Source organism: Xiphophorus couchianus, chromosome 18 (assembly GCF_001444195.1).
Source record: "Xiphophorus couchianus chromosome 18, X_couchianus-1.0, whole genome shotgun sequence".
Classification (NCBI taxonomy): domain Eukaryota; kingdom Metazoa; phylum Chordata; class Actinopteri; order Cyprinodontiformes; family Poeciliidae; genus Xiphophorus; species Xiphophorus couchianus.
The window spans coordinates 6,590,271-6,618,020 of NC_040245.1; the positions used below are offsets into that span (position 1 = coordinate 6,590,271).

Sequence of the window (27,750 nt, forward strand, 5' to 3'; positions counted from 1 at the left end):
TCTCAAACAAACAGTATGATTAAAAATGTTTTTGTACTACAGTGCCTTGTAAAAGTATTCACCCCCCTATTCAGACCCCTGTGCTAGACCAGCAAAAGTGATACATAACTGTAAAGATGAGGACAAATTTGACATGATTTTAAACATTTTTCACCTATAAAAATCTGAGAAGTGTGGCGGGCTTTTGTATTTAACCTTCTTCACTCTTCTTTACTCTTACACTCCTAAATAAAATGCAAACAGTTGCCATCGGAGGCCATTTGTGAAGGTGTCGATTTTTCAGAGCAACATTTGAAAAAAAACAACAAAAACAAAACAGCATCATGATGACTAAGGAACAAAGATAAAGTCATTGTTAACGGCTCAACCCACCATCCAAATAAAAAAGAAAAGGCTATTTAAAGTAGCAGATTCTGTCAACACTAAACATGTCTGGCCTATGTGAAAGAGAAATGAAAATGAAAATCCCTATTGCATGTTGCATCTAATCCTGCACCGACACCACCATGTTTTCTCACAGTGGCACACGGTGGCGGCGGCATCATGCTGTGGGAATGCTTTTCTCCATCCACTCTAATTGGGACTGAAACTGAAAACAAGAAAGAGGAGATTTTTGCAAAAAAAAACACAAAAAAAAAAGAATTCCATTTAAAGTTTGGCCTACATTTAAAATACTTTGTGTGGTTGAAAACTAACACTGCACATGACCACACTCATGAGCTAACGTGGCAGTGGCAGCATCATGATGTGGAGATGGAACTAAACCTCTTATTACTGTAAAAGATTTGAGATTTCCAGTGAAACAATCCAAAATATGCAATTAAAGCTAGAATGCAGAGATTTACATTAAGGCATATTCACTTGTTACAATGGCCTAGTTAAATCTCACTAAGAATCTACAGGAACACATAAATATTGATGTTCACAGACGCAGTCTGATGAATTGTACTGAGCTTGAACTATCTTGCAAAGAAGAATGAGAGGAAACTTGAGTGTGAAGGTGCAAAATGAACCTAAAAGCCTGAAAATACATTCAAGTTTGTGGTTGTAGCCTGACAAAATATGAACAATTTACCAATACAATTAACTCGCTGTACATTACAGAAAACCTAGCTATACACCAACATGTATAAATGACACATAAACAGTCATACATTCCTCCTAATAACAACCAGTCTTGCAACTCTAATGTAATCCAAAAACAACGGAGATAAGTGAGCTGAATTTACAGATGCATATCAGATGTAAATAATACTGAACGCTGACTGCATAAAGGTATCTCAAGAACTATACTTTGACATTATAGGCGATTATAGTAATCAGAAGGCCATTAAGAAGTAACAGATTATTATTACTTTTTGCATTGAAGAGCCCTGTTTCCCCTCTCATCCGTTTTCTGCACATCCTCACTGAGAATCCTCTTTTGATCTTGAACCCTGAACCGTAGGGAAGATCAGACCCCGGTGAGGCTTTCATTCAGCGTGGAGATGTGATCGATCATACAGAGCTGCCTCTGGCTGCGGCCGGCCTGCCGGGGCCGCTGGTGCAGCAGGAAGAGGCGCTTGGCTGCGGCCCGATACTTCCGGGACATGAGGTTGTAGACGACCGGGTTGATGGAGGCGCTGAGGTAGCAGAGCACCATGGAGGCCATGTTGAAGTTCTGGCTGAGCATGGCCGTCTCGTAGTCGTCCACCTGGGCGAAGAGGTTTCTGCCGATGTGGTAAGGCAGCCAGCAGATGATGAAGGCCAGCACCACCACCACTGAAAGGCAGAAGACGGAATAGATCAGAACAAGAAGCAAGATGGAAAAGAAAGACACTTAAAGTTACAGCCAAAGAGAACTCAAGAGCTAAAATCAGTCAGCAAGTGTTTGTTTCACTGCAAAAAGTTACAGTACTTGACCATAAAGGAACCAAAGCAAAAAGCAGAACAAAATAAATTAAGTTTGGAAATAAGACAGATGGTATTAACTAATTTAAAAAGCTATTAAGTGCAGATGGGTCTCCACCACCTTCCTCTTGGAGGTGACATAAGGATTTGACTGATAGCTTGATATCTTGTTTCTAATTTGTGACACAAGCTATCAAACAACAGCACTCAACAGAATCTGACAGGATTGTCAGCACATGTAGCTATGCTGCCTTCAGTTATAAAAATGCAGTTTTTTAGTCAGAAAATAAATTTGACCTCATAATTTGGCACCTTGAAATTGGCCTCTGTCTCTTTAAGAAGCTTCTACTCTTTCAGACACTCTGTCTTCAGCACATCATCTCAACAATGCTCCTCATTACGCCATTTATAACAGATCTTAGGAGCGCTGAACTGTGGAGTAGTTTGCATGATGAGCTTCCACCACGTGTTTGGTAATTGCTGCCGCTGCCAGTCTGGAGGAGCTGAAACCGAAGGGCTGCCGAAGCATTAGTAAAAGATTGTGGTGGCAGGGTCAAGCTGTGGGGATGTTTTCATTTAGCAAATATAGACATACACCCAGATGGATTAAGATCACTGATTAAGAAAAGCAAAGCAAGAAAAGCTCCTTCTCTCCACAGATTGTGTTGATTCATCACTCAAGACCAGATAAAAATAAGGAATATGTAAAAAAAAAAAAAATTCAAGGCGTATGTTTGCTTTTGCGAGCAATGCATCAGCATGCAGCCAACTTCAACAATAACACTATTTATTTTTCATGAAAAATGGAAGCAAAGGAGTCAGTTAGAGGATAAATGTCTAGCAGGAAGAATAATCGCCATAAATCCAGCAAAGAACACAATGAGTGACGTGGGAGCTAATCACTGAGTCACCAGTATTGATCAAAAAGCCCCTGCAGATAAAACCCTCATCAGTTTCTAATGGAGGCGCTAATTTCTGTCAGGACAGTAAATGTCAGTCTTGTAATTAAAGGGAGGTGTGTCTGACCTAATTACTTGAAAACAACAGTCGGCACAGAGTGAGTGGATGCCAGAGTTACGACAGAAGAACACGGATTAAAATAAAAGCTACCAGGACTGCAGCAACATTATAATGGATGCATCCTGATGAAACATTTGGAAATAACGCTCTGGTATGGTCACGCTCTTTCACATCCTGCGCAATGTTCCAGAGCTTCAAATTAAGATAATCAGCATGTGCAGCGGCAGGACATGATTAGCCTGAGACTAAACCGACTAATTAACCAGATCATATCAACAGCAGAGCACATGGCACCAGCTCTCTCTCTTCATCAAGTCAAGAGCCAACGAGTGCAACGGTGGTGGTGCATGAAGCCCCGTGGAGCCGCTGGATAATGCTCCTGATGGTGCAGAAAACCAGAAGTCCTGGATTCCAGTCTGTCAGGCTGGCATTTTTACTGCTTCAGCCACGCTGAAAGGCAAACTGACTGTGTAAACAGGTGGATTTCAGCTTTAAAAGCCTCTCCCCTACAAAGACAAGATTAGAACGCTGTCATTACCAAAATCTGTTTGTTTTAGTTTCAGGGGATGAAAAGCAGGAAATAAGGATGACTTACGGGGTGTTTTCTTTTGGTGAAACGGTGTGGAAAGAAATGTTTTGTGCAGACTCTGCGAGGATTGCTTTTTGGTTAGTTAGAGAGGAACTGTGAAGGTTTGAAAAATATACTGTTAGTTATTTTGTATCTGTAAGGTTATTGTCTTAATTTATTTTTCTGATAATTGTAAAAAAAAAAAAAAAAAAAGCTAAACTATAAAATCAGTAAATGCAACAATTTTACTTGTTTTCGTCCAGGTTCATTCAACTTTATTGTGTTAAATCAGCTCTGACTCAGCACACTTTTGAACTATGACTGAGGAAAATGACTCAAATAATATTGATTTCAGTTTTTAGAAGGTAGTTAATGAATAGACTAAACCTCTGCTGAAGTTTTCAAACATAACAATGGGTGAAGTGACTTCAGATATGGAAAGTGGAAAAAAACAAAACTCAAGTAAGGAACGCAAACATGACTCCATGATGCATGGATGCGTAGAGAAATGGATGAACAAAATGAAATATTTTCTCTGATTTTCCTCTCATTTTTTCTCCTCAAATAAGCTAACAGTTCATTTGTTAGCGACTGTGGAGGAACCCTGTGAATTTCTCCTTTTTCTCTCCCACTTCACTGATTGCGTGTGTCCCTTCGAGTAAAGCAGTTAAGCTTTCTGGGACTTTTCCACTGAGTCACTCTTAAAAATTGAGTTCAACATGGTTGATTAAATTCTGCTGCAGTGTTAAGTTTCACTAAACCCCCCCTGCCTTCACCTCACTCACCCAGGATCTTGACTGTTTGTCTGTGGGACCTCTCCCGGGCCAGTGTGCAGGGCCCCTGCATGTCGTTTTTGCTCTTCCACAGCTTGCAGCCGATGGAGCCGTAGAGGAAGACGAGGCAGAGCATCGGGCAGAAGAAGTAGGTGGTGGACACCCACAGCATGATGTGCAGCTGTCCGGAGCTGATGGCGTAGCTGGTGTGCTTACACTGACCCTTGTCGTAGTCGGGGTGTGTGTCGTTATCGTACTCCACCCCCACCAGGAAGAGCGTGGGGGCTGCGGAGACCAGGGCGAAGCCCCACAGGGCGAGGATGATGTACTGGACCCGGCGTCGGGTCACCATGACTTTGCTCCGGAGCGGGAAGCTGATGGCCAGGTAGCGCTCGATGCTCAGCGCGGTGATGTGGAGGATGGTAGCCGAGGTGCAGCCCTCAAAGATGTAGTGGTAGAAGCGGCACACCGCCTCCCCGAAAACCCACGGCACGTATTTCCACAGCCGGTAGAGGTCAAAGGGCAGGCAGAGGAAGATGATAAGGTCAGACACCGCCATGCTGGACAGGTACAGGTTGGTGGTGGTCTTCATGTCCTTGAAGTGCTGGATGATGAGGATGGTCATGGTGTTGCCGGTCACTCCGATGATGAAGATGAGGATGCAGATGACTGTAACAGGGATGAGGGTGGAGGTGGGAAACAGGGAGCGCTCGTAGTGGTGGTCGTCTGTGTTGTACTGCTCCATGGCCTCCGCTGCACCAGCATGAAGGTCAACTGGAGGTCGGGCCCAGGATATAACTGAACGGCACACTGGGAAATCTGGACGCTACAGTGGTGAGAAAGAAAAATGATCAGGAAACCATACAAGGGCTTTGTTTTAGGTCAAGTTTATTTGTTTAGCACGTTTCAGCAACAAAGCAGTTCAAGGTGCTTTACATCATAAAAATATCATAACCACATCAAATAGTCAAGAATTGTAAGAAAAAAACAGTAAGAGACATTTCACTTGTCAAGTGACATTGTTAAAATCATCAATAAACATAAAAGAAAACATTTGACTTACTACTCAGCTCAGTTAATTATTCAAAGTAGTTTAAAAAGTTTCTATCTAGGGATAAGATTTTTGTATTGCAAATACTTTTTTATTAGTCTTCTGAATTGAAATGAATTCAGCTTTTATATTGAAAGAATCTGAATCAGTTTGATTTATTTTATAATGTGTGAGTTTTGCTTTTGAAGCTGAATCACTAAAATAAATAAAATGTTTGGTAAAATTCTAATTTGTTGAGACCTGCCGTTGCATGGAGCTCTTAGTTTTGATTCAAACAATTAATCTTAAATTATTTTGTCTTTCACTGATTCTACTGAACTTTTATACACACTGAACTAGCTTTGTACTCAGACTGATAACTTAAACATCAGATATTTTTCAACAAATGATTTATTCCCTGCTGTATTGAACAGCAGGGAATAAATCAATAAATGAAAAATGACTACGACATGCAACAGCAATAGATGTGATATAAATTGTTGTAGTAAATAAGTAAATAAATCCTAAAAGTCTAAAGAATGAATATTTGTTGTTGTCTTTACCTGAAAAACTGAGTTGTTCCGACCCTCCTAACTTTTCCTGGTCTCCGTGTGGCGTTCAGGAGCAGCAGCAGCTGAGGGGGGTTCACATGAAGTGGCAGCGCCCGCCTTAATGCACAGAGTCCTATTACGGCACACAGAGAGATAATGAAAGCAGTGCCTCCTGTGCAACACCCTGAGGAGTCACGGAACATCAGTGTGTGTGTGTGTGTGTGTGTGTGTGTGTTGTGGGGCTTGCCTGCTGTGCGTGTGGGGGTGGGTGTGTGTGTGTGTGTGCATGAGTAATGATCATAATCAAATGCTGACAGGACAGGACAGGATGAGGGCAAAGAGGGATTTTAAGGTAATACAGCAACCCCAGGCCCCCATTATGAATGCTCTCCTCTACATGAAATAATCAGATAGATTATCATTATTATTATTATTATTATTAAAAATAAAAATAAGTTTAAATTGTGACGATATTAAGTCATCTACAGTTTCCAATTTGTTTTGGACATCTTTACATATTAAGTATATCAACATGATATATATTTTAGTCATTGACTTCCAACGTATACATATATACTGTATATATACAGTATATATAAATAATTCTTTTAAAGCCTTTCTGTTTTAATCAGTGCAAACCCATTTGTGTCTGATTAATTAATTGATATCGAGCTGCAGAGTGAATTAGTGATGAGAGCAAACTCAGCATAAAAGAGTCACAAGGGAAATGGCAGTAGGGAAAATTGACACTATGGAATTAAATAATACAAAGTATTGATAAAAAATGTATAATAATAAAGGTCTGAAATGCAAACTATTGATAATTTTCCTGCTTTAAATTAGAAATAGAAAATACAATGTATATATTAAAAAGAAGCAGTTAGGGTTGAATGTGTACAATTTATATATAGATTATTTTTATGTTTGTTTAATAATAAATTTTAGAGTTTTTAACAAATAAGTGTCCAATTCAGCACAAGATTTCAGTTTTGAAATATTCTTTAGCATGTTTTAAACCTGCATGTTTTTAAATTTTATCATTATTTTAGGAGAGGATTCTGTAAAGCAACAGGCTTATGCAACAAGCAGGGATGTATTTTTAGTTCCGGATCAACAGGTTTCTTTCGTTTTCATGTCCGCAGCAGCATCAGTCACTGAAGACTGCATGTCTGCTGTGACTGATTTTCCAAATAAACGAACCTTTGCAGCAAGAGACACCGACTTCAGAGTTTATTGTGTGAACTGAAGTAACCCATCTTAGGATGAATTACTCAAACCTCAGAGGGTCAGCAGGAGCCCTCTCCTCTTGCCCGCTCTGTTGCTGTTTGCTCACGTCAAATCAACACAACAGGAGAAAACTGCTGTGTTTTCTTTCAGGAGTTTCCAATTCATCTCTCACCAAGAGTCAACGCTGAGAACAATGCAGAGGGAACAAGAAGCGAGCCCACTTTCACCCTCATCCATCACGGAGGCTTCGGTTGCACCATTAGGGCGTGTTCGGGCCGAGAGAAGGAGATGCTGCATCTTTTCAGGATGAACTCTGAAGACCTCTGAGGAGCTGACAGAACGCTTCGCTCAGTGGTTCAGGATTATTTTAAAAATGCTTTCAGGTGTAGTTTCTTGATTTGAGACATCTAATATCAATGGGAGGTGCATCAACGTTATTTATTGTCATTATTTCTGTTCAAACAATTATACTGTAAGAATGAAAAACAGCGTAAGAAATTAGGTAAACCACAAAAATGCCAAATAAATTATATACAAAACCAAAAACATGATTGGGTTAGGTTTTCTTTTTACTTACTGTAATGCCATAAAACAGCTGAAACAGTCCAACATATGAGCTATGCTTAGACATGTTTGACGGTAACATTTAATTGATTGTGCCTGGAAAATACATAATACCCTCTTGAGTCTTTGAAAATGAGAAAACGAAGCTACATGGACAAATAAAGTCTCAATACTGACGTAAAACTGAACACTGTGAACATATTTCAGGTGTTTTTGTTTAGAAGCAAAAGGAAACCAAAGAGAGGCGCTCAAGCTTTAACCATGATGAAGAATTATAAATCTTTTATTGTGCATGGATCCTTTGTAGATATCATGGCTATACAGATTCACTTTAGATACATATCTATGATTATACATTTTTCCCATAACGAACATTGTAAAGTGATATGTCTGGTAGTATGTATAGTATAACAAACCTTTTTGGAATGTACGGTGTATGAGGTAACTGCAAACATTAAAATTACATAAAAATGGTCTTTTATTTTTGTGCATATTTTACTCATTTTTTGTGTTTTTTTTTTAACTTTTTTAAATCTCTCCAGCCAAAAGGCAGAAAGCCCAACGGTGAAGAGGTGTTAAAATGGCACACTTTGCAATCACTATCAAAAATAGGAATTTGAATCATTTCAGTGACAAAGAAAAGACTTCAGAATGTCTGAAAGACCAAATCATGTAATTACTCAGAATGTTTTGCAAGGTACCTGCGTTTCATTTCTATTTTTTTTTTTTTTCTTTTACAGCGGCAGCAGCGGAGATCTGCTAAACAACACTAAACCTTACAGCCAGATCACCACTGAAGACGACTCAGTATCAGCAATCTGTTACAAATACTCAACGTACAGAGAAAAGGCAAATTTTAGATTTGCATTATAACACATTTATGTATCCATCACTTGCATTCCATGACTCTTGACTACTCAGGATTGTTTTAATCTTCTGTGGAGAGTATTAACATATATTACTTCAATATTATAAAAAAATATACTTCACACATGTATGAACCGAAAAAAGGAACAAAAAAAATCTAATTATAAAGAACTACTTTTCATTTTTCTCAGGATTACATGTTAACTAGCTCCTAATGAATGCTCAAAAATAAAAGGAAATAAAACACATTTTAGTGTTTTCTAACACTAAAAAGGAAAACATCAAAACTTGAGAAAATTAAGAAAAAAAATTATACTGTTTTTTGCCCCCGCTCTCCAATTAAGGCCTCTGAAACAACTGGATTACAGATTTTTTTTTTCTTTTTATTCCTGCTTATAGATGAGCTGTTTCAGTGACACGTTACGCGATACTACGACTTTTAAAACACCCAAAACACAAGTAGGGCTTGCACAATCTCAAAGTGTGCTCTATAAAATGCATCACAAGACCAAAAACAAATGCAGTCAAGATTTTCTTCCACTAAGGTGCAAAAAATCAATTACCAAGGAGAAAACAAAAGTAAAACATATGAGAAAGCGTACATTTTTTGTGCTGAACGACAATATTTAAGAGAAAAGCAGCTGCATGATTGTAAAAACAAGCTACAGTATAACTATATGATAGTAAAAATAATTAGAAATAATTAGAATTCACTGTTAGTTTGGTTTTTGTTGTCTAACTTTATGCTTTGATTCGTTTTTTTTTTCTCCTCCACAAACCCTCCGAGCCTCGTGTCCTCGCTGTACAAAAATATACGAACATTTCTCCAGTCGGTTTTGCATCCTTGAACATTCTGAACTTGAGAAAATTGAAAAGTGCTAAATGAATGCTCTGTAATGTGAAAGAGAGATTTTCTGTGACTCCCGCGTGGAGTAGAGTGGGGTGTGGAGTTAGGTTCCTTCATCTGGGCGCGAAGCCCTCCCAGCCGTCTGAGCTGTGGCACGAACTACATAGAGTACACACACCTGGAGACACACACGCACACACACCTCACTGTGCAAACACTGGCCCTTCAGGTCCCACAGTCAAAAAGCACGTCGGCTAAAGACAGAACCTACAAACTATTTTTTTTGGAACACATCTATCAAAAAACAGCTTCATACTGGACACAGAAATGGAAATATAAATATGGACAGTTTCTATACATTTAATAAACGCGCCATCTTCCCCAGAAATGAACCAATATGCTTTCAGAGTTCCTTTTCCACAGGCGGCTGATCGTTATAGATTAGAAATCTGAGCTGAAACCACGACTTTGGGGCAGGGTGACAGAGTCAGGAGAGTTCGGAAGGAATCACAGGTGCCAAATGAGATGTTACATCCTCCATTTATAAACACACACATCCTGCTGCTGCACCCCATTTCAGATAATGTGATTATGCCGTCCAAACCGGAAAACAGTTAAAGTACAAAACAGAGAACACAAAACAACAAAGAGATGGAGGGGAGGAGGGGGAGAATAAAGCTATAATCCTGCAGCCGGGCAGCGCTGACTCCTCACTTAATGACAAAGTACTGGATGACAAAAGCGATGAGGATGGCGATTACGGCGAAAACCATGAGGAGGAGGAAGGCGCACTGCTCGTCCGTGAGGCTCTGTCTGGTTCTGATGGACTCTGTCCCGGTCCGGGAGCCGGGGCCCGCCGTGCCGCCGCCGGGCGCCGTGTCGCTGCGCTGCTGAGAGAGGGTCACGGTGGGGCTGTAAGGGCCGCTCAGCTCCGTGGCGTCCTGACACTGCCGGATGGCGCACACGCGGAAACGGTAGTCGCTGCTGGACTGCAGGTTCTGGACGTGGAAGGATGTGGCAGAACCTTTAAAAGTCTTTGGAAGGGAAAAGAAAATCAAATAATTAATCCCAGAGGGAAATTGAATGTTGTCGTAACTCATTATACAATTTTTTTCACAGAGTTGTTGTAGAGAATCCCAAAGTTGAAAGTACTCAGAGGCTATGTTCAAGTTGTTTCAACTTAAAATGCAAAATAATTTTTGATGTGAATTTCTTTGATCCATAAATTAGATATGTAATATTTTAATGAAACAATGTGGCAGTTTTTTTTTTGGGTTGGACAGTTTCCTAACTTTTTGGGGTTTTTTTTTTTCAGGTTTATTTGGTCTAGAAAGTCTTTTAGTTTATTCAAAGCAACTAAAAAACCCTTCTTCTATCAACCTTATTTAATAGATGAAATTATGGGCTGCAATTTTTTATCATTATTTGGAAAAAGTTGCTGGATGTTTTAGTCCTACTTACTTTTAAAGGTTACTCCAAAACTGACAAGTCAGTCAGAGTATTGATATGAGAAGCAGACAAATGTTACCATGGTAACCCTGGAGGAGCTACATACAGCCAGCGTTGCAACTGATTTACATCACGACATATTCATGTGTCAGAGCAGCCGAGTCGAAGCCCAGGACAAAATCCAAAGAGGGGAACATTTACAATCAAGACTTTTAAAAGTGATTGTGAGATAATTACTCACGCAACTGCTTCCTACAAGCTGGATTTTTATTTTTAGCTATGACTGACCATTTAAACACCAGAACGGATTCTGATTCATATTTCTGGTGATATCATGTTGTAGGAGAAGCCATCTGCTTTTAGAGATTTGCCAACCACTTTTCTGAGTCGGATCTGAACGCTTCCAAGACTGAAACGTTTCTCAAATTTTCTTCACACAGAAAACCACCAATAAAATGAAAAAATGACTTAATTGCAAAATGAATATTTTTTTATACAGTTTTAGCTTAATTACTGGTCAAACTATGTTGTTCTGTAATCAAAGGGCCTTTTAAAGTCTTTTAAAGTTCTCCAGTTAATAATTAATCGATTACTAAATTAGTTGAAGATCATTTCAAAAATCGATTAATCCAATTAAGCATTTCAGCCCTGGAATGATTCATAGCTGGTTTACACAACATCCTTCCAGTTTAAACTCTGCTTCAAGAATAATGTCTCCTCTTAAAAACAGATGTTTAACCCCAATGGGAGCGACGGTGAGAACAAAGCAATGAAGACATAATTCAGAAGTCGCATCATTCAGCTTTTTGATTCAATTGCCGGCATGTGATGCCACATTAGCATAGCCCTGCAGCAGCCATCATTCCAAGTTAACATGGCTGCAGGCCATCATGAGGGATGAATGTGCTTGGCAGGGGCGAGACACCTGGGATGCCTCATGGATCAATGACCTTTGCATAATGGGCAATTTAAATCCGGCAGTGACAATACAGAGTGCTGCAGCACTGCAGTGACAACAACACGGCCCAGAACCCATCTGCATCCTGATCTGCACCAAAACGCCTCTCTGAAGAACGATGGGTACGCTGAAGGTAATGGGAGAAGGATGAGGTGAGGAAGTTACTGGTACCTGTTTGAACTCTGAATTTCCCATCATGCTCTGCAGGCTGTAGATGACCGGGTCCCCCTTCATAAGAGGCAGGGCCTCCCATGTGACTTCGCAGGAGTTTTCGTCAAGACGCTCCACTTTAGGGGCTGAAAGGGGGAAAACAGGAAGACGCACGTCAATGTAGCAAAGTGGAATAATGCAGAATAGATAACATTCCCCCAAACTCTGACATCATACCATAGTAAAAAACGTACACTGCGAAAGCACAAAATCTTAGTTTATTATCTAGATTCTAGCAAAAATATGCTAGCACACTTGAAATAAAACTTGCAAGTAACTTTGAGCAAGAAACATGAGCTTGTTTTAAGCCAATAATTCATAAATATTGATAAAATGTACTAGTTCCACTGGCAGGTTATTTCACTTCTAAAATGGGAAAAGTGTCTTGTTATAACTCAAAAGATCTGCTGAAAGAAAACAAAAGCTGCGAGTTTAAGAGACTCAAATCTGTTAAAATACTCAGATCTGGTAATCAAGCTCATTCAACTCAATAGACTGCAAGATGCTAAAAGAAGCCTTCAAAAACAGTAAAATGTAGCAGGTTCATGCTAACATTGATGCAAAGGTGCAAATCTATAAAATCTGAAACAGACTGGATATGTTTAACTTGCACATGGAGCGTGTGCAAGAAGGAAACCCTCTTAATAAAAACACAAAGGCATGATTAAAATTTCACAGAGTATTCTGAATACAAGAATTTTTAGAACTGAAATGTTTCAGACTTTTAGGGCATAGACCAAGTGCAGCTTTCTATAAAGAATATGTGTTTCCAGCTATAAAGAATGGAGGTGGTAATGTAATAGCTGTATCCAATAAAAATATTCTTGGTATGGCTGATAACCGAGCTTTACCAATATTTTTATATATATATCACACTACCTGTTCAGCACATTGGAAAAAAGCAACCACACCGCTGAATGCAGTTAAAGTCTTTTAACTGCATCACTGTCGCATGAGCCTCCTGCCCACCTCCTTCAGAAACAAATGGCAACAAGGTGGAAATAAATACCGCTTGTTGATAGAGGGCCCGTTTTATTTATTGGACCGATACACTATGCAAAACAGAAAAAGAATAATACCAGCTGATACAAAGGCTGATGTATCGTGCATTCCTAACTAGTACATTTTCAATTCAACTAAAATGCGGACAACGTACATAATGTATTCTGTGATTTTTGTTCAATATGAAATAAGGTGAACCTCACAGCAGGTCTGAGTTTTACAAAATCAATGACCGGAAATCAGCTATATAACTCTGATCGGAGCAGATTTGGCATTTAATTATGATAGTCAGGTTGTTCTAAACCATGTAATTATAAATAAAGACTAAGAAACACATCCAGCTTCTTTGGACTTAAGAGTTCCACAGCTATAGCTTACTCCTCAACAGGAAGGTGGCATTTTAAGCCTCTAAACTAAACAGTTAAAGTGCCTTTTTGATCTCAAAACAGTTAACTATAAGTGAACATGTTAGTAAAAATCCTACACTAAACCCTCTTTACTCTGAAAGTGGACTTAACAAACAGTGTTGAGGAACACAGGCTATCAGACACATGACTGCCAGATACAAAAGGGCTTCTGCACTGACAATAGAGCCTACACCCTCATTATTGACTTCGCTGTGGGATCAAAAGAGGCTTTGCAGAGTCCGACAGCGAACAGACCACAAAGCCGAACAACTGCTTTCCAGATGACAGCCGACACGTCTGTGGCTGCCGGCCCTTCTTCGAGTAAAAAGCCCAGCTTTGGTCAAATGGGGTTAAAAGCTGAGCACATTAGCTGTCAGCAGGACGTGTCTGTGGAACAGAATGAGAAGAAAAGAGAAAGAAGTTGAACAGTACCTTTCACAGGAGGTGGAGGAGAGCGTGGGGTGGTGAATGTGTAAACACTGGAGAAGGGCCCTTCGCCCGCCTCGTTAAAGGCCTGAATGCGGAACGTGTAAGAGGTAGACTCATTAAGCCTCTGGACTTTGTGTGTGTGGCAGGGTCCTTTATACAAGGAGATAAATCTGCAATGACAGGAGCATGAAGAAAGGAAAGGATTTAATGAGGAAAGCATAAATAAGGAGAGGAGAGAACCAGGCGCTGTGGCAAAATATACATCAGTAAAGGTAGATTCAGAACAGAACTCTGCTAAAATATCCACATCTCTCACATTTCACCACATTCAAACCAGACTTCATGGTGTTTCATTCTGATCTGATACAATGGAACAAAAAGTAGCACATGCATTTGAACTGAACTGAAAGAGAATAACAAATAATCTGAAAAGTGTATTTGCATTCAATCTCTTTATTTTGATACCCATAAATAAAAATCTTGCAACTAAAAAAAAACAGCTCACGGTCAGACTGGAGCTTGAGCTTGAGAGCATCTATAAATAGTTTCTAAATTTTGACTGAGATCATTTTCCTCCATTGATGGAGAAACACTGAACTGAACAACAAACACTGACTAATGAATAAGCCTGTCACAATAAAATTGGACGATAAATTGTTTCTGAAGTTACTGCGATAAATGACAATATCATTTAGTTCAGACTACTTTCAAGTAATATAATGGTAATGGCATAATATTCCAAGTACACCTCTCAAAGGTCAATAAACTTTAAATTCTAACAAACATTAAACACAGGAACTGGAAGATTCTTTAAATATGAAAAAAAAGTAAACAACAAATAAAATGGATATCAAAGGCTCTAAACTGTTCTGCAAAAAAGCAGCTAGTTGAGACCAATGAATCAGACTGAAGCCTTTTGTCATCCCATCTTTGGTTGAAAGAGAGAGAGAGACATGAGAAACAAACAATCATGCAAATAGAAATTACCAAGCTTGTTTTAATTTATCATGCGACTAATTGATTTAATGTGACAGGCTTAGTCATGAACAGATGAATGTTTTAGCAAGGCACTGCAGCTCATTCTTCGGTTTAAATTGCCATCCTATCCAGCCTCTGATCTACCAACCTGCCGCTCTTGTCCCCCATCTGCAGGTGATACTGGGGGGCGTCTGAGGTGACGGATTTGGGTGGGCCGTCGCCCCACTTGAGCCTGAGGGTCTGGTGGCTGAAGGCGGTGCACTCCAGCCGGGGAGGCTGTGGCGGCAGAGGCTTCGTCTTGAGCTTAAAGGTGTGACTGAAGGGCCCCGTTCCCAGGCTATTCTGGGCTTGGATTCTGATCCTGAGGGAGAAAAAGAGGAGAACTTCAAAAGGCAGCTGAGGGCGAGCTTTGTCTGGCTCACACAGGCGTCGTGTTTGTCTGCAAAGTTTTACACTTGGATATTTCACAGCTTTAAAATGATTTATCTGCTTTTCAATAAAAACCCTGCTTCATGAGAGTTTGGTTTGTATAGAGATTGAGACGGTGCTAAATCCTGCAATAGTAGTTAGAGGGGTTAAAAAAGCAGCAGATGTGTGATGGACATTTTCCTAGGGCCATGTAGACATTTCATATCAGATGATATCAATAACTATTGATTAGATTTTTCTTCTTTTATAACCATCTTCCACTTAAGCTGTTGTACTCCTTTCATCCTTTCCTCCCACTTTGTTCTTTTTAATTTTTAAGCAGCGCGGTGGTGAAGTATTAAACTGATCCCACATACTGAGGCATACTGTGTGTATTCTGTACACTATTTTATACTTGAGATTTTATAGTCAACAACTGCATTACTAAAAGCAGTAAATAATGTATAGCTTCGATTTGTCCTGGTTTTTTTTCCTTGGTACAAAGCCCTTCATGCTGCACTAACATGCTTGTTTTGCATGGTGTGTTTCTGCTCTCATGAGAATCAGCTGATCCTGAAATCTGAAACTTTTCCACCGCAGCGCCAACCTGTAGCTGGTGTCGGGCTGCAGATGCTGGATGATGTATTTGGTTACTGGTCCGACAACGACAGGCTGCTTCTCTCCAAGGTCGATCAGGTAGGACGTGATCTCGGAGCCATGATCGCACGGAGGGTCCCAGGAAACCCCCAAGCAGGTCGATGGGGAAAAGACCACCTGCAGGCGGGATTCCGCTTCCTCCTCTTCCTCTTCTTCGTCCTCATCTGCTGAAGACTCAAACTTCTGCAGCTCGGACTCCTTCAGTACATAGATGTTACTGACAGCTGCTGGTACAGAGCAGGGAGTCTGGCAAAGCACGGCCTCACTGAAGGGCCCCACACCGGCTACGTTTACAGCCTGCAAAACAAGAGCAGACAGTTTTTGGAATCTCTCAGGGAAACAAAAGTGGAGCACAGGTTTGACCACTAGGTGGAGCTGTAATGTAAACATAACAACAAACATATTTAATAGTTAACAATAGCAGCAAAGCTAGAAGAGACTAGAACAAATAAAATACAGTTTAGAGAGACTTTAAAATGAGAAATGTACTGATGTCTGTAATTAGGTATACAAATTCTTCAAAATTTTAGATAAGAAGGAATCTTAAGAAAAGGAAAACTATTTTGTTAGTTATAGTCTTATGACTGAAAACATTTAAAACAATGCAGCCACCTGTTAAAGCAGTGCATCCCGGGGGCCATCTGTTGCCCCTGGACTGAATTTATGCGGCCCACGGTTGCATTTTGCAAATTTGTTCCCCCTTACACAGGTGGTTAATGCAGATGGAGAGTTTTTATATTTAATCAGGGCAAAATTCTTACAATATTATTACACAAAATTATTGTTATTCTATTTTGAGGACCATCTCTATGCAGCAGATTTTGGAGGACCCAGATCTTAGTTTATCAACGTTGTCAAAATTATTTTCAATAAAAGTGACCTAACTCCTGTTTTTATTACTCGGAATTGACAAAACCATGTTCTATTATTTGAAGTCGAGGACTTTCAAAATTCACAAAGTGGATCCCTCTATTTTAATGAGGGAAAACCCTATTTATGTTTTGGATTTACAATAATTTACACACCCCTTTCCAAAACACAATTGGAGTACTTGTTTAATTAAAACACTGCAGTTTAGTTTATTGCTGAGTATGCTTTTTTGGGGGTGGTGGGCAAAAAAACAACAGTATTTTCTTTTTTTTTTTGGCCCGGCAGTCATTTGGACTTAATTTTGGCCCAAGTGGCAACAAGTTTGGACAAAACACTGAGATGCATGCAATATATTTCAACTTAAGAGGAAATATAAATAGTGCATATCAGCCCACTTAAAATCTGAAATGCTTGTTCAGAGGTGATTCAAGTCTCCAGCAAATATTTTCCACTCAATAAGCCTGGTATAAAGTTTGATTTTATTGTCTGAATCATTTTTTCCCCCCTCCCCAACTCTTGCTAGTCATAAAATAAATTGGTTCTTTTATGCACTGTGAGCTACAAGGGCATGAATATGTTCTTTCAAACAATAGTTTACATTCAGTAAAAGAAAGAAAAAGAAAAACGAGACTACATTTAAACATACTTAGAAATAAAAACCTTAAGAGTCCGTCAAAGCTCACCTGGACGCGGCAGAAGTAGTTGGTTGCTGGCAGCAGCCCCTTCATTTCATGACTGAGTCCCGGTCCGCTGTAACACACCTGCATGCTGCCTTCTGCTGCTCCCCACTCAAGACGGAACTCCGTCACCGGAGCGCCGTTGCAAGGGGGTGTCTGGAAGTCAAACGACAGTGACAATGAGCGCTGATTACACAGTGCAGCTGAATGGAATTTGTCTATTATGTTCGCCGAATGATGGATATGGAAGTGACGCTTTTAAGTATAAGTATAGCAAATTGGAATCATTTTATGTGAGCGACCAACACAAAGTCGTGATTCGTAAACCGCCTTTAGCTGCTATTTCAGTTGGAACTTTTTTCGGGTGGTTTTCTACTAGGGATGTCAAATGCCAGACGAGATGTCGATTATTTAGACATCTCGTCATTTGCATCAAAACTGATACTGACACCTTTACACTCGCCTAAGTTGCTACACATAGGCACATCCAGCACAGCCTTTTGATCTCAACTTGAAAGAACCTGGTTTCTCTAAATAATGTTGGTGGAAATCTATATGGCATTGAGTATTTTTCTCAGTATCGAGTTTGAAATGTTATTATTGTGACAACCCATCTCTATTGGCTTTCAACATCTAGAAGCTTCTACCCATTCTCAATTTGTCAGATTGGATCAAGAACATCTGTCGACATCTTTTCCACAGATTCTCCCTTTTATTTAGCTGTAGATTTTAAATGAACCGTTCCAACACACTAACATGCTTTGATCGGTTTGCTTATTTTTGCTCTCCTGCTGGATGGTTGACTTCACACAAGAGCTGTATTTTTTCTGAGATTGAAATACAAACAGATGGACTCAGTTGGGGAAAAAAATCTGGTAACTTGTGAAAGCAATTAGTTACACTGAATCGAGCAAATAAAGCTGAATAGCCAATGTAAGCCACGTTCTTAAATTTTTACTTGCAAAAAACCCACCCTCCAAAAAAACTGTTTTTCCTCCAAATCATGAAGAATTTTGGGCATGCCCCCAACCTCTATTGTAGAATTGCGCAAATTTGAACTGTAAGCATAGTTTATTGAGGCAGACGGACATTTTCTTATCTATTAGGGACTTTTTTTTTAACATTTCAGAAAAATTTTAGAAGTAGAAAATAGATTCCCCATTATTAACGAAATTCATTCATCTTAATTTTGGAAAAACGAATGCCACAATTACTGATCTGCTTTTACGCAAAAGCAAATCTTGCAGTTCAAACAACCCAAAACATTTTGAAGCTGTGGAATTATCTTATACTAATGAGATTTACTGAACTGATTTACTGACCAGTTTTCTATAAAAATCTGAATTGAGAAAATAAAACAAAAAAGGCACAAAAAGTTAAAAATGTTATACAAAAAGTATAAACATTTGTGGCACCAGGTGTTTACAGCTTAACAATCCTTCCCCCATCACACAAAAAAACCCCAAAACTAATGAATATTGTGAGGGGTAGGAATACTTTCAGCAAGGGCAATACTCACCTCCCAGCTCACAATAACACAACTGGGTGATTTGCATGTGGTCGCAGGCGCCTTGCACTGCTCCGGGGCTCCAGGACCCGTTGTGACCTCATAGCGCTCAGAGAGAGGCCCAAACTGTTTTGTGAAAGAGCAACAAGAACAATTTAGCCGGTATTTCCTGTAAAGAACAGGTAATCCTTCTGTTATTTGGTGCGTCTTTCTCACCCCGGCCTTGTTTGCCGCTTTCAGCCGGAAGCTGTAGGTCTTGCCGGGAAGCAACCCTCCCACAGAACAGTCCAGCTCCGAGCCCTGATAAACCTCCCTGCTCTCCTCAGATTGCGGTCCGCTGATTTCTAGGCTATAGTAAGACACTGGGCTTCCTCCGTCTACTTGAGGGGGACCTGCGTGGTTTTGGTGAAGGTTAATAAAATGGAGCCGATAAGCAAACGTTACCACGCAAGAAAGGCAAAATAAAAGACTTTAAAGCAGGTCAGCAGGTGAACATTTGCATCAACCGACGCTAGAAAGTCATCCCACACACAGCTAAGTTTGAGAGGAATGACTCACCCCAGCGCAGTTGCACCTCCCTGGCTTTGGGTTTGCCCACCAGCCGAGGGGGAAGGCATGGCCCTGGGGGCACCGCAGGAGTCTGGACCTGCAGGGTTTCTGACAGCTTGCAAGAAAATAAAACACACCAATTAGGAAGCAGGGAAATAACAAAGCTGACAACACACCATCCGCTCACTCTCCCCGACAAAAGACACTGGAAATAATTGTAATTTCCCGAAGCTTATCAGGCTCCAGCAGAGTAGAGAAGAGACAAATCTGAGTGCATTGTTTAGGCATAGTTTTGAATGGGTAGTTATATTATCACACTAACAGAAACAGAGACCCAACTTTTTAGTGACGAAGCGAAACGTGCAACTGCTGTTCCACCAGAAAACATTTCACCTATCTACCAAGGAAATGCAAGCATGGACAAAATGGTTGATAGAGAAAATTAATGAAGATAGGATGTACTGAGCTAATGAGAAAAAAACCTCCTCTGACACATCCAGGGAAGGTTAAATGATTAGCAGGATGTGTCGTACTTAAACACAAGAAAGCATGGCCTAATCTCCGACCAAACGAGTTTGACTTTATGACAATTTCCAATTAAAGGAATCAGACGCACTGGCTGCCAGAGCTAATAATTAGTTTCCCTATCAGCCAAGAAATGTATCAATACTAAAATAAACAAGAGGAAAATTTACATGTCTGGAGAAGAATAAACAATTGGATAATTAAGCCTTTATGACAGTCTCATTAAAAACAATCTTGGTGTTCTTTCAAAAAAAACAAAAAAGCAGGTGTTTTTTTCCATCTTTTCTCTGCAGTCCAATTAAATTTGAAGTGATCGAACCTCTTGAAATGTTTTGTGCGCAAACAAGCGCGTGGAGCTTTGTGCAGTGACTCACCGGGCTCTGCCCCCCCGCGCTGATGCAATAAAGCCGCGCCTGATAGCAGCAGCCGGGCTTCAGACCGTCGCACACGTGTTCCAGGGCGGGTCCCGAATACACCAGTCCCCATAATAAACCTAAAATCAGACCCATTTAAGTTCATTCCAAACCGATTAACGTAAATTACAGCAAAATGTAGTTTTGAGCTGAGAAATGTAACCAACCACTTAAGCTCTCAGACAGCTCCACGACATATTTTGTCACCTCGGCTCCACCGTTGTCTTTAGGGGGCTCTGAATAAAGAGACAAAACATCAGGATTATTAAATATTAGCTCTTATTTCTGATTATTCTAAGTTTTGTTCACAAAGTGGTAAAATGTGCATTTTTGTCACAAATGTCAATGCGTTTTTAAGATGATTTGCTGTGGTAGACCAACACAAAGTAGAGCATAATTATAGAAAAAGAAAAACAGTTTTCAAAGGAGTGAAAAAATTGTGGCCTTTGTTGTAGTACATTTCTAGCAGCTTCTGAAAATGGAAATTTTTGCCCATTTGTGTCAGTTATGATCAACATGTATTCTAAACTAAAACATAAAAAGATTTCAGTCTGTCTGTAGACTGAAACAAGAACAATCCTGTGTCAAAACAGCCTGAACCAATTTTTTGCAGCTTTGACAGCTTTACATTTTTCTCCCAAAAGAAAGAAAAAAAAAAATATATAAGAAAGAACAACTTTTTTAAAGCAAACACAGTATGGCCTCTAAACTCAAACAGTTTTCTGGAACACAAATAATTGAGACATTTTCACAGCCACAGATGTGTTTTTCAATTTGGAAAATAAAATAAAAAAAATAAATAAAAATTTAGACACAGATCGAGCACAGCCCTGGAAGATGAGTTCATCCAGTGACGTGCATGAAGGATTCTTGCTGATGTCTGAACAGATAAAAGAACTGATGTCATCCACTGTACAGACTAGCTTGGATGTCATCTGTCTCATCTATTGTTGGACAGCGCGCCAGGAGAAAAGTTAATCTGTAAACCGGACCTGCCAGGTTGTCGGCTAGAAGAAAGCACGGGAGGATTTTGCAAAAGAAACTTGGAGGAAATCTCACCCCAGGCCATTTTGAAGCTGTCGGGTTGGACTCTTCCTCGGATGGCAGGCCTGCAGGGACAGCTGGGTCTGTCTGGCTTTGTGATAAATTCCACAACCTGACTGGGGTTACTCTTCCCTTCTGAGTTGTACGCTGCCACCTTGTTAAAGTTCACAAATAGAGGCAGTGAGAAGACAGTTTGACATAATACTGGCAACAGGTTACCTAGGCAAGAGCAGAAGGGCATCTCAAACTACATCTTCAAGATGCTCATTTCAGAAATTCGGTCCAAAAAGTGAAAATTGTATACAATACAAATTCATTAAGCATGAAGTCTAATATTTCAATCATTTAGCCAAACATTCGGTGTCTTGGAACAAAGGGCCACCAATAGAATACGTTTTTTTTTAAACAACAAATGTTGGCTCAACTAAAAGTTTGTGTAATGTACGGTATATCCAGTCAATAATTAGAGTGAGGTTATTTTGTGTAAATTGCTGCAGAGTAAGAAGATAAGAAGCCCAGGTTGCTTTAACTTGTCTACAATTTTGGGTTTGGTGTCCAATCTTCCTTTAGACAAAACCACATACGCTACGTTTACACTGCAAGTAAATGTGACCCAAATCCACTTTTTTTTGTCTGTATGTGTACATATCTGACTTTTTTGTGGCAGTATGAATAGACCAGTTCCAATTTTTTCACCCCTCCAAGCTCCCCGTCCCCAAAATTTTTTCTTATTTGAGCTACTTCTGTACAAATTTATATACATGATTAGATGACATGACTTCCTGAATGGGGAAACTTCCCACTGGACCTCAAATGACCGGGTATATGTGCCTCTTAGCTCTTCATTCAGAATCCGGGAGCTTAATTGACTTTCCATCTGAAAAGAATACTTTGGATTCATGAATAAAAATCCAACAATTTTTTTTCCTTAGCCCATGTAGGACACCTCTGATATCTCCAGAGAAGCTAAACACAACAAAAGTTGCAGTTGCAGACTTCCAGAGCCTCTGACTCGGTTGGAGTCAGAGGTACTGACTCCAACCGAAGTCCACACTTACCAATATCTGCCAGCCTTTGAATACTTTGGTTCAAAAACCTTTTTAAGGCTGCAGTTATTCATGTCACTTTTGTACCCCTTTGCACATTTTTCCTTCCATTAAACTTTCTATTAAGATGCTTGGATACAGCTCTGTGAACAGCCAGCTTATTTAAATAATACAGTTTTATGTTTTATCTCGTTTGAGGAGGGTGTTAAAAACTTTCTGTTTGGGAAATGAAAAATCTGCGGTTTTCCCATGATACTGAAGGCTATAAAATGGCCATTATCTAGTATTTTGTATTAAATGTGAAACTTTACTGGTCTTGTTTAATAATGTAGTAAAAATATGCTTTTTGGTCTCTATTGGCTATAAATGATAATCATCAAAATTAACTTTGTATAATGAGCATGTATAATATAGGAGTTTCACTCTTAGAACAAATTTAAATCATTTCTTATTGATCCACCTGCAAGTCATTAGATATAGCAATGCACATTTATGATATCTGCAATTACAGCATTAAGAAAAACCATGCACACTACAACTTAAATCTACAGAAACCCTAAAACCAAACCAAACACGCAATGAGCAAATGCAGCTTCAACCTGCAGAAATAACAGAGAAATCTTCATCTTGCTGAACAGAGATCTTTCACAGACTGAAGCAAGACAAACAGCTTCGTCCTACACTGTGTATTTTGGTAATTGCAATGAGAAACAGAGGGATTCTATCATTCAGACATGTGATAGTGTGTTTTGCCGATAAAACACTTTTCCATCAGCATCATTCTTCCCAAGCGCGTTGCACCGTTTCCTCTGGCTTACTGCATAAACCTTACAATTTGCTTTATGGTCCACACCTTCATTTTATTTCATGTCCTAGAGGCAAATAATGGAAAAAAGTGCAGCTGTTGTCGGCATTTCCAGCAGGAAAATAACCATTATTAGGGAAGAATGGCAAACAACCTTACAGAATGTAATGGGAAAATATAAAGGATGGTGGTACGAGACAGGTTGCAGAAAATGGTAGAAAATTTACAAAGATTGGAGAAAGGAAAAGAAAAAAAAACAGTTCCTCTTAACTTGGCAAGATTACTGCCAGTCAAAGGGCCACATATTGGTCAAACGCTTTGCTCAACTAGCTTCTCACTGGGGCCCTGCATGCGATCAACACTGGATCAAGCCTGTTGATGCTTTCAGCTGCCCGCTGCTCTGCTGGCAAAATCCTGTAAACGGATGAGTCATATGGCAAACGTGGGGCTCTGCAGCACCACCGCCACCACCCTGTCTCTCCCTCCCTTCTGAAAGCTCACCCAATTCACACACACACACTCCGCTTCCTAAATGAAACCAGATAACCCGTTCTGACTTAACACCTCGCAGAGCTCGCTTACCCGAAACTTGTACTTGGTGCTCCTGCGGAGATTCCTCACGGTGTGGGAGAGTTCGTCACCGTCATAGCTTGGCTGGAAGCCATATCCCTGGGACAGAGATGAACAGGGGGAAAAACAAAACCACCAGCTGAGCAATGACTTACTCAACAATCACTGAAGCGCAGAAAAATAAGGGATCTGAGGGGGGAACAGCAACAGAGGTAAAGAGAGCTGCAGAGTTTTTGACAGCTAAACCTGCAGGTGGCATCTGAAGCTGACATGAACTACAAAGAGGTGTGTAAACCAATATGTATTTTTTTCATTTTAAGATGGTTGATATGGGGATGGGAAAAAAGGGATCTGAAAGAATTTTTCACTACAATGGATAGCAAAAGTCTTCACACCAGTTAAAAAGTCAGGTTTTTGTGATGTAAACCATTTTTTTCAGCTTTGATGTGACATATAACCGCTACAACTCAGTTGAAATAAAAGCAAAAATCATTCAGGGAGAAGAAATAAACTAAATGAATGTGATGACGTCACTTTTGTATAATTTGCTGTTCAGAATAAATTAACACATACCGAGTCAGTACATACTTATAGTAAAGTTTTTCATGATGATTTTAATTGCAACTTTACTCTGCAGCGCTAGTCCACAGACTAAATACTGTGTGCAATACTGCACATTTTAGTACTGATCCAATACCAATAACGATAGTTTTTATTTCAGTGTGACATATCAAACTTCTCCTCTTTACTGTAAGCATTTTTGTGGTTTTTCTTTTCAATTATTTTGTTCAAACCTAGGACAGAATTTAGAGAAAGTTTATAAGTATCTACAAAATACTTAACGTAATATTTGTGTGAACAAAAAAATAAAATTTGAGAGCAAATCAAATTTATGGAGAGATGAGACACTACAGTGCAAAAATTAAATAAAATTTCAAGATGGAATCTAAAACTAAGGTATCAATCTTAGCACGCTAGTATCAATCCGTAAAGGTCAGATGAAACCAATGTTGATCGTTTGGTCACAGTTGGCACAAAACTTAAAAACAAAGAGGAATGAACTGGAGATGCTGCTACAATATTTTAATATTTAGAGTGGGGAAATGGAGCCAAGTCGAGATCTGCCGTTCTGATGGACTACAACCCAAAAAAAACTGTGTCCTCCCTAAAACATCTCAGTTTGCTTTTCAATTGAGTTCCACAGCCTACATGATCAATTAAACAGAATAAAATTAATAAATTATTTATTTTCATTTTTTTATATATACATCATTTAACAAGGGTTCAGAAGACTTTTTAATATCAACTATAATTTAGGATTCTTATTTACTTTTACATTTATGCCCTGGTTTTGATTATTGAGTACAGAAGAACTTTACAACCTGCAAAACCCCGGCCCCCAAAAAACCAAACAAATAACCCCTAACAGGGAGTAGATCAAATGAAAAAACGAGGTATTAAACCAAGAGATATACCGAGCCTTCTTCCTCCATCTCCAGAATATAGAAGATGTCATCCTCCTTGGGTGAGCTGCTGGGCCTTTGCCACTTCATAGTAAGAAAGGTCACTCCTGCCAGCTCCAGTTCTGGAGGGAAGGGTGGCAATGGCACACTGCATGAGGTGAACAGGTCCACCACTTCACTGAACTCGCTGGGGAGGACAGAGAGAGACACACGACAGGAGAGGATGGGACAAAGAGACGGAGTGAGAGACGCACATCGACAAACGGATGAGGACAGTTATAGAGAAGGTGACATAAAAATGGACAACATGTGGAAAATATTCCAGCATGGAGAGCACAATGAAAAATGGCTCCTGTTACTTTAATGTTTTCACATTTTGTCGTGTTACTGCCACACAGTCACTGTTACAGCTTACAGTAATTTGTAATGAATCAACAGAGTAATTACCAAATGTAGTTTACATCTCTACTCAGCCAGAAGATAGTTGAAGTTGATGTGAAGACATATGGCACTAACTACAAGTCAAATGTAGTTCAGGCTTTCACACCTGAACCAGAAATGCAGCATTTGTTCAATTTTTAGCTAATGCGGTTCTCATTCACACGACACTGTGTCAAACGGTCCAAATCCTTTGAAAAAGCTACTCAACTCCTCACCTGTGGAGGCGCTGCACCAAAAACCACTAAACGAAACTACATGTAAATGTCTGAAGAAGACACTAAGTGCCACTTCCTTCTTCACAAAATGTAAACAAAAATGAAGTGGCGTCGGATTTTAACGGTTGTAAGAGTTTTCTATTGTCTTTGGCAAAAGACCACAAGGCATTTCTCTCGCTAGTGCCAGACTTACATGTTTGTTTTGGTTTTATTTACCAAGAATGCCCTGCGCTTTTAGAACAGTCTCTGGTCCTATTGGCATTCACAGATGAATTTGAACGGCGGCAGAGTTTGCTTCTACCGAACCAAGACCTACGTTGTTTTGCTTTTTTTGGTCCACATAAGAGTTCGATTGTGCATTTACAGCTCCCCAAACAAACTGGACTTTCTAGGCAAACAAAATAGAGTTTGATTAAAGCAGACTAAACACTGCTAAGGGTAAACGCATCCTGAGAGACTGCAGAACACATGCCGAAGTAGCTTATCTCTGTAATTGCAGCAAAAGTTGGAAACTGTGTATATTTTCCCTTCAGCTTCACGGTTGTTTGCTATTTTGAGTTGCTATATCGGACAAGATCCAATTAAAAGACATGAAGGTTTGTGGCAGTAACATACAAAATGTGAAATACGTAATGCTAAGCGGTCCTTCAGTCTGCTCACCTTACACCCATATCATTTTTTGCAGCAAGGCGGAAGGAGTATCTAGAAGCTGGAGTAAGCTTGGTCACGCGATGCTGCTTCTGAGGTCCGTAGTAGCACTGTTCGAATGTGCCTGTGCCCTTTCCCTTTAGAAAACACACTGCTTAGTTCACCAGCAACTTTACATCAAAGCTTCACACATAAAAAGTGTAAAAGGTGTACAATTATGAGAAACATGTTACCTCATCCCACTGGAGAATATAATTTTTAATTTTAGAACCATTGTCACATGGAGCCTGTAGAGGAAACACACATGATTCATCATGCATTAGAAAACAGGCTATATACATTTCTAATTATGTGTCAGCATAATTTCTTTGAACACAAGTGAAATGTTTACCTTCCACGTGAGTACAAGTGTGTTTTTGGTCCCACTGGCCTTCTTGGGAGGACTGGGAGGGTCTGGCTCACAGCTTAACGTGGTGAAGCTCACCGACTCTGAAGGGCTTCCCAGTAAACAGTTACACGCTGCCTGGACCCTGAGGGGCAACAACATGTTTACACACACAGTTCCATTGTAAAATGACAAATTAAAGCAAGCAGGGGGTTATACTAACCTGACATGATAGTCTGTTGCTGGTCGAAGATTTTCCAAAGTAGCACTTAGCTCATGCACACTGTTTCAGGGAAAAATAAAAACAGTGTTTTTGAGTTTTAAAGTACCTTTTGGTTGTAAAATTGTTGGAATTCCAGAGCTCTGTGGTCTCCTGGTGATTGGACTCACCTGTTGACGTTCTGGTATTTCCCATCTTTGCCATTAATAGAGAAGGCAACCTCGTAGCTTAGGTCCTCTGGGAGGCTGGTGTCATCCTCCGCAGTGTTATTTTCACCCTCCGGTCTGGTGGGTGCGCTCCAACTGACCACTGCTCCTCTGGCCTGGATGTCTGACACCTTGGATATGAAAGTTTAATGAGTCTCACATAATGTCAGAATAGTTCCTTGTTAACCTATTCATAGCCATCCTGAACCTTCACATTTTGTCATTTTTAACTGCAGTCCTCAATATATTTCACTGTAAAGTGTAGGAAATATAAACACATATATATATATATATATATATATATATATATATATATATGTGCTTTCCCTAC

At 39.8% G+C, this 27,750-nt stretch overlaps 2 protein-coding genes across 5 annotated transcripts in view; both read right to left on the reverse strand.

The window, feature by feature from the left end:
* On the reverse strand, positions 1-6,181 carry mlnr (motilin receptor). Its single transcript, XM_028044685.1, has 3 exons — positions 5,845-6,181; positions 4,264-5,077; positions 1-1,761 (listed from the first exon to the last, which is right to left on the reverse strand). The coding sequence occupies exons 2-3, from the start codon at positions 4,994-4,996 to the stop codon at positions 1,454-1,456; spliced, it is 1,041 nt and encodes a 346-aa protein (XP_027900486.1). The 5' UTR covers positions 4,997-5,077; positions 5,845-6,181; the 3' UTR covers positions 1-1,453.
* Positions 6,182-7,883: 1,702 nt separating this feature from the next.
* fndc3a (fibronectin type III domain containing 3A) overlaps positions 7,884-27,750 on the reverse strand; it is a 59,392-nt gene continuing 39,525 nt past the window's right edge. For all 4 annotated transcript variants that reach the window (XM_028045135.1, XM_028045134.1, XM_028045136.1 and 1 more), the window contains 19 exons: positions 27,384-27,550; positions 27,217-27,276; positions 27,000-27,138; positions 26,842-26,895; positions 26,621-26,745; positions 25,317-25,491; positions 23,854-23,940; positions 21,436-21,574; positions 20,544-20,612; positions 20,338-20,456; positions 19,448-19,553; positions 19,106-19,281; positions 18,902-19,015; positions 17,389-17,538; positions 15,786-16,132; positions 14,919-15,131; positions 13,796-13,962; positions 11,916-12,040; positions 7,884-10,371 (listed from right to left, as the gene is read on the reverse strand). In XM_028045135.1, the coding sequence (XP_027900936.1) occupies positions 10,048-10,371; positions 11,916-12,040; positions 13,796-13,962; positions 14,919-15,131; positions 15,786-16,132; positions 17,389-17,538; positions 18,902-19,015; positions 19,106-19,281; positions 19,448-19,553; positions 20,338-20,456; positions 20,544-20,612; positions 21,436-21,574; positions 23,854-23,940; positions 25,317-25,491; positions 26,621-26,745; positions 26,842-26,895; positions 27,000-27,138; positions 27,217-27,276; positions 27,384-27,550 (2,856 nt within the window). In that variant the 3' untranslated portion in view covers positions 7,884-10,047. The remainder of the gene's footprint in view (positions 10,372-11,915; positions 12,041-13,795; positions 13,963-14,918; positions 15,132-15,785; positions 16,133-17,388; positions 17,539-18,901; positions 19,016-19,105; positions 19,282-19,447; positions 19,554-20,337; positions 20,457-20,543; positions 20,613-21,435; positions 21,575-23,853; positions 23,941-25,316; positions 25,492-26,620; positions 26,746-26,841; positions 26,896-26,999; positions 27,139-27,216; positions 27,277-27,383; positions 27,551-27,750) is intronic.